Genomic DNA, 12,326 nt, shown 5'->3' with positions numbered 1-12,326 from the left:
ATATGTAATCCTAATCCATGCAGGGCCGGATCAAATGGACATATTTTGGTATTCATATGAAATTGGTTGGCCATATAAGAAAAGTAGAGCTAGAGAACATGCATCTTTAAAAATAAAAAAAATACATATGAAACTATATAAATATAATTTTAAACCAGGGATTCTTTAAGCTTTTTACATCTCAAATATTTTAATGTTGAATATGTATGTAAACAAGTTTGTTAAACATTATTTAAAGTAAGCAGTCTTCTCTCCTCTGACTGGGCCCCCTAGTGGCACTGAGGCATGTGCCTATCCTGCCCAGGCAGTGTCTCACAACAACAGGATGTTATGAGGACACATGACAGGAAGGCGTTATTGCTGAAGTTAAAGACATGCAGATGAAATGAAAAAAAGTGTGTCCTATTGAGAGACGGAGTCGGAGCACTGATCAGGCACCTGTTGTTGTTTGTCTGACGTCTGACCTTCCAAGTGAAAGGAGAGTTTCTCCACCAGCAGGGTGTAAGCTTTTTAAATGTCTTGAAGATGTCGGTCTCCTTCATGCAGTTTTCCAGCAAGAAATCAGTCACACATACAGTATTCTTTTTATTTTGTCAGTAAGGATTGTTGATCCACAATTCAATATATAAATGTGTTATTTATTGTACTTTATTATCTGGTGTTATGATATTGTAACAACAGGGATTTTTTTTTATTTGAGGCATAAGTGTTACTAAAAGGTCTCAACTTTAAAGGCACACTATGGCATTTTGGGGAAGAAATTTTATTCAGAAGCCAAAAATCTTCATTGATTGATTTTCATGACTGAAAACACAATTTCATGTTGTTTTTACTTTGTTTAGATCTGTGGGATCCTTCTGAGTAGCCACTTTTCTCGCTTGAAACAGTGTTCTGGTCACATTATTCCCTCTGAGGAAGGCTTGTTTATCCACTTATGGAAATATATGAAAAAAAAAAATATTACTTTATTAATCATGTAAATATTACCTTAGTGAGTTTCTGAGTTTCTTTTCCAAAACGACACAGTGCACCTTTTAACTTTCAGACAAACTGAAGAATGTAAAGCCCATTATTACAGGCCTGTAATATTATTATTATTATTATTGCCCAACATCTCCTCTTTCCCCTTTTCTCTCTCAGTCTGAGTAAAGGCCTCTCTCCCTCCCCCTGCCTCCCTCTCTTCCTTCCTTCTCCCCGCAGTTCTTCTGTTTGTTTGCACTCACTTGATCCGGAGCGGAAATTCCTCTCCGTTTTTGTGAATGACAAACTCATTAACAATTCATCAACACGGGCCGCTCCATCCGGCCCCCGTTTCCAAGGCGACCGCCGCTGGGCCTTCTCTGATTGGTCGGCTGACATAATGTATCCAATGAAACGCCTCCCGATTGTAGCCATTCAGCAGCCTGGCGCCGCAGAGAGCACATCCAGCCAGAGCCTGCAGAGCGTCTATTCACACCGCAGACAGGAGGAGGAACAGGCGGCATCCGCAGGCACAAATATACGCGCTTACCCCGCATGCTTGACATCCACTGATACCCCGTACTCCGCCTGTCTACTCTGGATCTCCACAAAGGAAGCTCTTGGAGGAAGAAGAGCTGCGCTTGGAGCCGTGGAGTTATATAAGAGCAGAGGAAGCGTCAGCCGCGTCGCAGGGCCGGTGTGACTCATTGATAAATAACACGGGCTCTCCGGACAGATGCATGAATGACTGCCTGTGTGAGCAACCCGCAGTCAAGGAAATCTGTGAAGGGTCTCCGATCCGGCTCGTCCTAAAGCGCACGGGACTCTGACGCACATTTGGAGTGAGAATTTATTGTCTATTTTTTTTTGCATTTTGACTTTTCTCCATTTTTATTATTATTATTTTTACATCATTGCCCTCAGTCGCTCGTGTTGCTGAGGGCCCTCCGAGCAGCGGACTAAAAACAGAAAGCTCCAGACAAGATCTTTTGGTTGCAGCCAGAAAGTCTGCAGCTCCCCAACACCTCGCTTCTTCACATCACTTTTACTCCTGCCTATAAATGCTCGACAAGCTCAAGCCCGTCGTCCAGCTCGACTCGGTAATGGCGATCAGCAAGACGGTGGGCTGGCTCCGGGAGCAGCTGGAGACGCGCAGGGACGGCCTGCTTGTGATGGACTGCCGGGCCCAGGAGCTCTACGAGTCGTCGCACGTCGAGTCGGCCATCAACGTGGCCATACCGAGCCTCATGCTCCGCCGGCTCAAGAAGGGCAACCTGCCCGTGCGGTCGCTGCTCTCCGACGGGGAGGACCGGGAGAAGTTCGTGCGCCGCTGCAAGACGGACACCATCGTGCTGTACGACGAGTACAGCCGGGAGTGGAACGAGAATGTGGACGGGGGCTCCGTGTTGGGTTTACTGCTGAGGAGGATGAAGGACGAGGGCTACAAGGCCTACTATCTGGAGGGTGAGTGCGGTTCATTCACATTTTAGGGCTCCGCTGCTGTTCATTCACAGCCGCAGATTATTGCGCAGGGACGGAGGGAGGCGCTTTAGCGAGATTGTAATGTGGAATCTTATTCATAAACATGTTAGCTGTAAATGTAAACGGCAAAATCACCTGAATGACTATTTATGTTGTTGTAAGATAGACATGTAATCCAAGGCGTTGTTTGCAGATGTTTCCAAAAGGAAAGCGCAGCCAGATGTGTCTGAATTCCAAGTTAAGATATTTGTCTGCAGTGTTTCTGCGGCCTTGTATTCATTAGATTTCTGTCACATCCTCCAGGTGGCTTCAGTAAATTCCAAGCCGAGTATCCAGGTCTGTGCGAAACCAACCTGGACGGCTCCTCCAACAGCAGCTCCCCCACCGCCCAGGTGCTGGGCCTCGGCGGGCTGCGCATCAGCTCTGACTCCTCGGACATCGAGTCCGACATCGACCGGGACCCGAGCAGCGCCACTGACTCGGACGGCAGCCCGCTGTCCAACCCGCAGCCCTCCTTCCCGGTGGAGATCCTACCGCACCTTTACCTGGGCTGCGCCAAGGACTCCACCAACCTGGACGTGCTGGAGGAGTACGGCATCAAGTACATCCTCAACGTGACTCCCAACCTGCCCAACCTCTTCGAGAACGCAGGAGAGTTCAAGTACAAGCAGATCCCCATCTCGGATCACTGGAGCCAGAATCTCTCGCAGTTCTTCCCCGAGGCCATCAGCTTCATTGGTGAGTAAAGCTGCAGAGCTGAAACCACACTGCAGCTTCTCTCAGGTCTCTGAGTTCATTATGTGCTCACTCAGGCTGCAAACAACGATCATTCTAATTAATTATGATACATTTTTGAGTAATTTATTTGTAAAACAGTGGAAATGATCCAGTATGACTTCATAAATGGCTTGTTTTGTCTGCACAACAACCCAAAACTCAAACATACGAGGTTACAATGACACTTAAAGGAGAGAAGCAGATAATTCTCACATTTGAAAAACAGGAACCAGCTTGTAAATTGATTACTCGACTAACCATTTCACCACTCTTCACTTCCATCCTCGCTTGATGACCCTATGTGATTGTTTTGAGTACATGTAAAACAAAGTGAAGGGGCAGAACCAGATAGTCAAGGGGTCATAATCTTATTAATGTGATATGTCTTATCACTGCCAGGAAGTTCTTATGTTCTTATTGTGAAATTGAGATTAGATGAGGTGTCCCTGGCTGTGATCTTATCAGTCAATCAGGCGGGGACACACAGAGCGGGCAGATTAAGGCCATTGTGTTGAGGCAGAGGAATACAAGTCTGCCTCTAATGGCGCACAGGCTAAAATGCACTGTGTACAAAGGATTTGACTTCAATGGAAGACATCCTGGCCTATCTCTTGTCCCGGGGCTTGTGTAATTGCAGCACAAAGGGCGACGTTGAAACAGGAGAATGGGGAGAGTGAACAAGGGGAGGGTGGTAATTCGAGCGCAACAGGAAGGAAGTGGCATTGAAAGTAATCTAGGACATGGCGTTGCCCCCCCTCCCCCTCCCATCTCCCCCCCCCACATTACAAAAGGAGCCATTTACAGGCCCTGTTGACATCCTGTTCGCCTTGACAGGGTGCCCTCATGACTCCTACGTTTACACGCCCAAATGGCACCATTGTCGGAGTAACCCTGGCGAGCGGAAGAATGGTTTAATAGACCGTAATAGTCAATTTCCCAGCCGGCTACTCTAGGCCAAAAAACGAAAGAATGTCGGCTCTGTTTAGGCGTGCTACCGCCGCAGCCCCTGTTTGTTGACTGACACGCCTGGGAGATAGCTGGGATAATAACTTCCGCCGCTCTCCCTCCCTGGACCCGCTCCAACTTCCAGCACAGCTTGACTTAAATGTCACAGATGTTTATCGCTAGTTTTGTTCTCTCCGTGGAGAAACGGGCTGCACTTTTTACCTGTTGTAGAAGGACAAGCGCCTAATATGTGCAAATAATGCCCCCTAAATTGCTGAAAATGTAGTGTGTATCTGTATCTGTAGCTTTTCTCTTCTGTATCATTGTACATGTGGGGGTTTGGACTGTTGGTTGGACAAAGCAAGCAAGATTAAGATGTCAACATGGACTTTTCTGACATTTTATTGACTTAACATTTAGCAAACGTTTCAAAAAACCCTTAATCTAGTGGTCGTTGCAGCCTTAGAAGCAATTTCATAAACCATGTGTTGCTCTCAATCTGTTGTTTACATCTGGAAGAGGTCTGTAACATTCCCTCCCTTTCCTCTTTCTACCAGATGAAGCCCGAGGCCAGAAGTGCGGCGTCCTGGTCCACTGCCTGGCCGGCATCAGCCGCTCAGTGACAGTAACGGTGGCCTACCTGATGCAGAAGCTCAACCTGTCCATGAACGACGCCTACGACATCGTCAAGATGAAAAAGTCCAACATCTCACCCAACTTTAACTTCATGGGCCAGCTCCTGGACTTTGAGCGCACATTGGGCCTGAAGAGCCCGTGTGACAATCGCATCGCGCCGCCGACCCAGCAGCTCTACTTCACCACCCCGACCAACCACAACGTCTTCCAGCTGGACCCCCTTCAGTCCACGTGAGGACTGCTGTTGCCACACCTCTCCTTGCTGGAGGTTTAACGGGCCTCCTGTTGGAAACGCTGCAAAAAGCTTCTCTTTTTTCCGTCGTCTGGCGTGGGACAGTCGACTGCTGCTGGACACGGTTACTGGAGGGCCAAAGCTGTCTGGCCAAGACGCAGCTGCTGCTGACTGAATGAGGAGAGACAGTAAAAGAGACAGACAAGAGAGTCATTTAAAGAGTGCAGATTCTTACTTCAATCTTATATCACTGTTGGACTCCTGAGGTCTTTTCACTCTTTGTGTCATTGTGTCTGAGGCAACAGCTGTTCGTTATGCTTCAAAGCTCCTGGGCTGGTGTGCCAAAGAGACGTGATTGTTCAAAACTGGACAGATCTATAAATGAAACCCTTTTTTATGTTTGTTTTGGGGTCTAGCACTGGTTCCCCCAAGACGTCAAGACGCGTTGTCTCCTCCGTCTTCTGTGAAGACTTGCCTGTGTGGGGTTGAAGCACCCCAGCTTTAAATGGCACACTATATACTGGACTCGATTTTACATTTGTGGAGTCTTTTCAAACATTTATACATTGTGTATATATCTTAATATAAGAGACAATACAGTAAAAGCCTTGCTCTAGTATATACCCTTTGCAACAAGTGGGTACTGAAGATTCTTTGTTTCATATTCTACTTTTATGTAAGCAGACAAATTGCATATTGATCAGTATGTTTAAGTTGATTATGCCAAAAATCAAGTAGGCTTTCTAAGAATTGTGCAAAAATGTGTACATGTGTAATATATTTGATAATCGCTTTACGTGTGAATACAGCCGACGGGCCTTGTTTTTGCACCCACCCACTCACAAATCAAAGTCACCTTGGTTGTTTGCCTTACTTTTGCGCCCAGAGGGTTCTTATTGCGCATTAGCCTTCAGAGAAATTCATCAATTTTCTCAACTCTACAGCATCCCAGAGATTTGGTTTTAATTTTGCACAAAAAAAATCAAGTCTTCATCAGTTTTTAATTTGGCACCACATAAAAAGATGGAGTCAGGATGGCCAGCATGTGTCTCTGAAGGTTAATGTGGGTAATCCTGGTCTGTGCACAAGGGTTAAAAGTCTCTGACGTGTGGACAAAGTAGGAGGCTTTGTTCACCTTGCCTCTTCAGGGAAAAACTCTGTGAAATGCAGTTTTTATTTGTCAAGATGAGAGAGAAAGTGTTGTGTTGCCCCCTCCACAGAGAAGGCCTCTTACCAGAGGAAGCCATCTTGGCAACCTCTGCCAACCCCCTCCACACTCCTCTCTTACGAATGTAAAGAAAAGATAAGTTATTAATAAATTGCTATTTTGTCTACACTCCTTGCTCTCCATGCCTGTTTTTCCATTGAACATACTTGTTGTGTCTGTGTCCACAGTAACAAGTTTATGTAAGTGTCTCCTCACCCGCAGTACAGTTGAGTGTTGACCAGCAGGCCAAGTCACGACAACCAAAACAGTCGCCATGAATCATGAGGCTCTTCACAAAGCTCCCGCTATTCATTAACTGCAGCACTCGACACATCTCCCACTTCAATATCCAGTTCAGAATTAGCATGTCCTGTCACATGATGCTTGTGTAACAAAGCGCCGCGTATACTATGTTCCCTTTGACAATCATTCACAAACTGCAAAATGCCACTCAACAGGTACAAAGTGATTCCAGTCACGCTGTAAACAACCCGACAGGTTTTTCCAGGTGCTGCTTTGTGGTGAGGGCTTCGGGTTCACATAAACACTCCCTCTGGCGCTTCCTGAAGGCGGGGCCTCTGCACTGAGCCATCAAAGGTAGCTGAAAGCACCTAAATGTGTTATTTGATAGCGAGCTCAGCGGCGTGTACCTGTAAAGACCTGGAGAAGACGATCCCCACAGCGCGGGAGAGGGAGGGGGAGCGGTGTGTTCTCACGCGAGCAGCAACTCGCCTCACTGCTCAGCAGAGCCCTGCCTGCTCTGCACCAACATTCCCAACAGCAGAGTGCGTGTGTGAGTGTGCGTGTGGAGAAAGAGACGAGCAAAGCATCTCCTTGCATCAAAGTTAATAGACAAATGGGAATCAGTTGATTATAATGAGGGGCTTTCCAAGACTGACTCCCATCCAGCTCTTTGTGTCTGCTAAGCTCTTGATGCGTGCAGCATGTACGTGCTTGTCAAGGAGCAAAGTCCTCAAATTGAAGTTAAGAGTGAGTCAACACAAACAGCAGCGTCACTGTGATTAACTGCTTTAAAGATTTCAGGTTCACCCAAAAATTGAAAGTTCAGTCCCCATAAAAATAGAAAGTGAAGTTTTGTAGTCCACAAAACATAGATAGATAGATAGATAAATAGATAGATAGACACGTAACAGACGAGCTACCGAAAAGGCAGGCACTTGCATTGGCCCCTGCGCACTACACATGAAAAAACATTTCTGGAGCTTCACATCAAAACAAAGTTCCAACATTCTCCTAAACAACTGGAGTAGATGGGGACAAAAAAATGTCTTTTCCCATGTAATCCAAGCCTCCGAGATCCCAAATTGATCTGAAAAGACGTTATTTTCACCCCTTTTTTAAGCCAAAATCTTCACTGTACCTGCTAAGCTAAAACTGTTAGCATGCACCATGTCTGAAGTGGGTGCACAAACTTGACTGCCAGTTGAGGTTGTAAATAATATTATTTTTAAATCAATTTGGGATCTTGGGGCTTCAAGAGACTTAGATCATGCTCGATGAGCTGTTTGAACTCTGCAACACTATTTTGCTGTGAAACAGAATTGTTTTGTGTGTCTGTGAATCTATAGGCAACACTGACACAACAACTTCAGAGTTCAGTGTAGGGTTTCATAAAACATGAGTGAGATGGGACCAACAGTAGTTCACTTATATCAAATGTAGACAATGTAAAATAATAAGTGAACAGTACTTTTATTATTTTTTTCATCTAATTAAGGTTTTTCCTTAATATGCACTTCAGAACACAGATTATATATATAAAAAAAAACAGCCGAAGAGAAAATGATATGTAGTACAGTAAATAAGATGAAGTCTTGTACAAAAACACCCCATAATAACTAAAATAATGGTCTTCCTGACATGTCTTTTTTAGGTTTATACAGGAAATATCTGGCACGCTGTCGAACAAAGTGAGTGAATCATTGGCTACGTAACAAAGGACTAAACCTGCACACTCATGTCCTGACGTAAATGATTTATAAAAAGACTGCTACATTTCAGGAGGTGCCAGCACTCTCCCCTTTGCCCACTTTCCAATACAAGGGATATTTTCCATTTCCTGGATAATCATTTCATAATAAGACGACTCCTCCAGTCCTACTCTGACAGAAGAGTACACACAGTAATGGGCAATGTTTGTTCTAACTCACCGAGTGAATTTTTGCCCATAATGCGTAACCAATGGCAAAAAACAGAAACACACAGTAGTATGGCAATGCTAGAAATCCCCATCCGTATTAAGTATTTCTGCAGGCTAATTTCTCTGAGATTGTTACGCTGATATTTAGTTAGTTTAATCATCATTCATTCATATTTTCTTCCTATCTAATTGTTTTTAGGGTCATGGGGTCTGCTTAATACATGAAGGAACAGTCACCAGTTTATCACAGGGTTAATGCAGATATACTGTGAAGGCAATGAGTGATAACATTCCTACTGTCCTCTATCTAATCCGGTATCCAATCCATCTAAATGGTAGAAGGAAGCTCTGGGGAACACATGCAGACTCCACGTTGAAAGGATCTTGGCTGGGAATCAAATGTACGTTTTACAGTGACATTATCGTGCTACTCTCTGAGTCACCAGCAACATTTACCATTGACCAACATCATCCTCTGGGGACCATGAACGTCTTTACAAAAACTAATAGCAATCCGTCCTTTAATCATTCATATTTCACTAGGTGTTGGAACAACTTTCTAATTCCTGGAGCTATGTTGCGAAGTGAGTCTAATATACTTTTTTTTAAGTAAAAAAAATATGTAGCCAAGTATAATCAGGAAATAATCCAAATTATTAAAAGTAAAAGTGCTGCAGAAAAATGGTCTCTGTGACTGTTAATACACCATTAGATTAATATAACTGCATAATTGTATAGGACTGAAACAAATGTATTTTCATTATGGATTAATCTGCTGGTTATTGTCTTTATTAATCAATTGTCTTGTCCAACCAATGTACAAACTACAATATAAAAATAATTAAATGGAAAAACTTCTATGTACCATCGAGAGACAGATGGGATATGATGACGACATGATAACTTTCCAAAGATGTCAAATTTCATTAGTCTCGTGGAGTCGTAAACAGAGTTTGGACGTCTGATAAACCTTAAAACTGGATTATATTTCATCTCCTCAGCTCTACCTGCAGCAGCACCCAAATGCAGAGTCTTACATTTTTTAATGCAGTGCTATTTTTAGCCTGAACGCCTACTTATCTCCTCTCTACTGTACATTTCACTCAGCGCATATCAGTCATCTGACCACATGTTCACATGCCGACCCCCTTGACAGCCCTCACTATGACCCAGCCATACGTGTTTCCAGATCCCTGTAAGGCCTGCCCTGTCACAGCCGCTATGCCGTTGTGATGAAGGTGCTGACGGGGTCTGCCAAGCCCATCTACATGCCAGTCTAAAATTAGGTCTGGTAGTTTCCTGTGCCCTTTAATCCTGGGCTTTAAAACCACTAAAGGCCAAGCTGCAGACAGGAAGAACGGCCATGAGAGCCCCGGGGGCGCTTGGCATGCCACGCATACCCCCGACCCTATCTGTCAATCCCAGCGCTGCCATGACATCACAGCGGCCCATTCTAAGAATAAGAGCTTCCCAGGGCTGGCTATAGTTGGGTTTAGGTTTGATGGACGATATCCGGGTGGCTGTAGAGACCTGTCCCTTCACCCGCAGGTTCACAGGTTTAATCCCCTGCAGCAGCCAGTCAGTCCATATCTGTTACAGTGTCCTTGAGCAAGACATTAAATTTCATGCTGTGCAGAGGGCACCCCTCCTTCAAGCACATTTACTCAAGTACTGCCACTTTGTATTCCTGCTCAGCTACACTTCAGAGGGAAATATTGTACTTTTTACTACATTTACCTGACAGCTTTAGTAACTAGTTAATTTACAAATCAAGTTTTTTGCATACAAAACGTGAAATGGTTGGCCGATTAATCAATTAAAAGAGAAACGATTGGAAACTAATTTGATCACATACATTTATAAAATATTTCATGGTTGCAGCTTCTGAAATGTGCAGATTTGCTGAGGTGTTACTTTCTAGGGGGTTGTGTCTTCTATTAGGTATAGAGAGATATTTGGACTAGAAACTAGACAAATTTACTTGGTAAGATTTTGAGTATTTGCAGGAAATCAAATAGAATCAAATACATTTTCTTTATATAGCCCAAAATCACAATCACATTGCCTCAGTGGGCTTTACAAACTGTACAGTGAACGACATCCTCTGTCCTTAGAGCCTCAATTCGAGTGAGGAAAAACTTGCCAGTACGTGGAGATCAACAGCACTTCTTCTCAACAACACATCTTTTTGAGCATTTTTACTGCAACAGATTGCAATAAAACAACATTTTTAGGGTTTAAGATTGTCATCTGTGAAGTGCTTTGAGCTAAATGTCATAGATGAAGCTATTTAACACTATGATTAATGTATGGGAAAGTACTGCAGTCACAGATGGCTGCATGCGAAGGAAGACATGAACCCTGAACATTAGTGCCGTTTGGTTCCTCAGATGATTCATATTAGAAAGACATCTTGTCCCGACTTTCAAAGCTAAGAAAAGACATGACAGACAGAAAAGTCATGCAAAGAAACTAATTACAGCGCCAGTAGACTGGTACGTGAAAAATACACTGGAGTGATAAATAAGTGATGCATTACTTCTCTGAGCTGATAACACAAGTAAATTCAACTTTGACCTTTATCGTCACAAGTAGGAGTTGCGGCAACATCGATAGAACTTTTCCCTCCCACACACACATTGTTTCACAGTTGAGTAGAATAAAACAGCCAATTACAAGTGAGATCCAGATATTGTCATGCTAAATATTGGAATAATAACAGCTCAGCTGCTATTTTGGTTGGAGAATGAGATTGTTCAGTTTGTGTCGCAGAAATGGCTCACGACTCCAGGTGCTTGGTAATAACGCCATCCTCCAGTTGGAGCAGAGAAGTTGCCAAAGCGTGGGGAGTTTCAGTTCCAAAACGGAACAAGGGCCAAAAAGTAACTTTTGAAAGTCTGGAATCAGCACCTGGACGAGTAATTGCTAAGTTCCTGGCATTGATCAAAGACCGAATCAATCAACTTTGTGCTACGGAGCACCAAAAGTCATGCTTATTTATCCTAACGCGTGCTGCAAAGTAACATCTTGAAGTGTTGAAAATGCCACATCCGTTTTGTGATTGAGTATGGATGTGACATCCAGCTGTGGGCCCGGCTGCCCCAGTTCCCACTGGCTTTTTGGCCATGAAAATAAAGGCAAGAGGTTTCAGGGCTAAACTTGGCGCGCCTGCTAATCCTCTGCTAACGGTTCCTGTCCCTCTTACCCTCGAGCGACAGCGTGTTGACAGCAGCCTCCACCCCCTTCATCTCTCCCTCCGCCATCCATCCCTCCATCAGCTCCCCCCTGCACCCCCCACCCACCTGTCTCATGTCACATTGCTTCCCCCTCATCCACTCCAGCAATTTCCTGTTGCCCTCGCAGATCGAGTTACAAGTTCCAAAATTGCAAAGGCAGACAGACACACACATACAGACGTACAGGCACGCACACACACACGCCTACGGACTCACTCTCATCACACACAGACTTAAAGGGCCGCAAACACTCTCTCACCCACAAACACACGCACACACTTGCTCTTGCATGCCAGCTATGCTATCATTTTCACTGCCAATCCTCACAATCTCATCACTTACACCATCACACTTTCCAACTCTCTCTCTGTCTCTCTGTCTCTCTCTCTCTCACACACACACACACACACACACACACACTGTCTCTCTCTGACCAGATTATTAATCCGGCTTAGGGAATGGGCTGTGACCAAAACCTCGTCGGAAGCAACAGATGGACCAGCTCGCAAAAAAACAACAAAACCCCCAAAACACTTCCTGTCAGCGGATTTGCACACACGCAGCTCACACACACCCTCACACACACAGTGACACACGAACCTATCAGCCCATAACGCTTCTCATGAATGGGGTTGCTGAGGTTAAGATTAGCAAATGTGTGAGTGTGTGTGCGTGTGTGTGAAACCTACT

At 44.5% G+C, this 12,326-nt stretch overlaps 1 protein-coding gene across 1 annotated transcript; it reads left to right on the top strand.

Moving 5' to 3' along the window:
- The first annotated feature begins 1,390 nt into the window (after window positions 1–1,390).
- Window positions 1,391–6,368, top strand: dusp6 (dual specificity phosphatase 6). The gene is made up of 3 exons (XM_073472789.1): window positions 1,391–2,424; window positions 2,746–3,180; window positions 4,722–6,368. Exons 1-3 carry the CDS (start codon window positions 2,022–2,024, stop codon window positions 5,033–5,035), a joined length of 1,152 nt encoding a protein of 383 aa, XP_073328890.1. The 5' UTR covers window positions 1,391–2,021; the 3' UTR covers window positions 5,036–6,368.
- Window positions 6,369–12,326: the final 5,958 nt, after the last annotated feature.

Source organism: Pagrus major, chromosome 8, assembly GCF_040436345.1.
Source record: "Pagrus major chromosome 8, Pma_NU_1.0".
In the NCBI taxonomy this organism is placed as follows: domain Eukaryota; kingdom Metazoa; phylum Chordata; class Actinopteri; order Spariformes; family Sparidae; genus Pagrus; species Pagrus major.
This window is presented reverse-complemented; position numbering and strand designations above follow the sequence as displayed.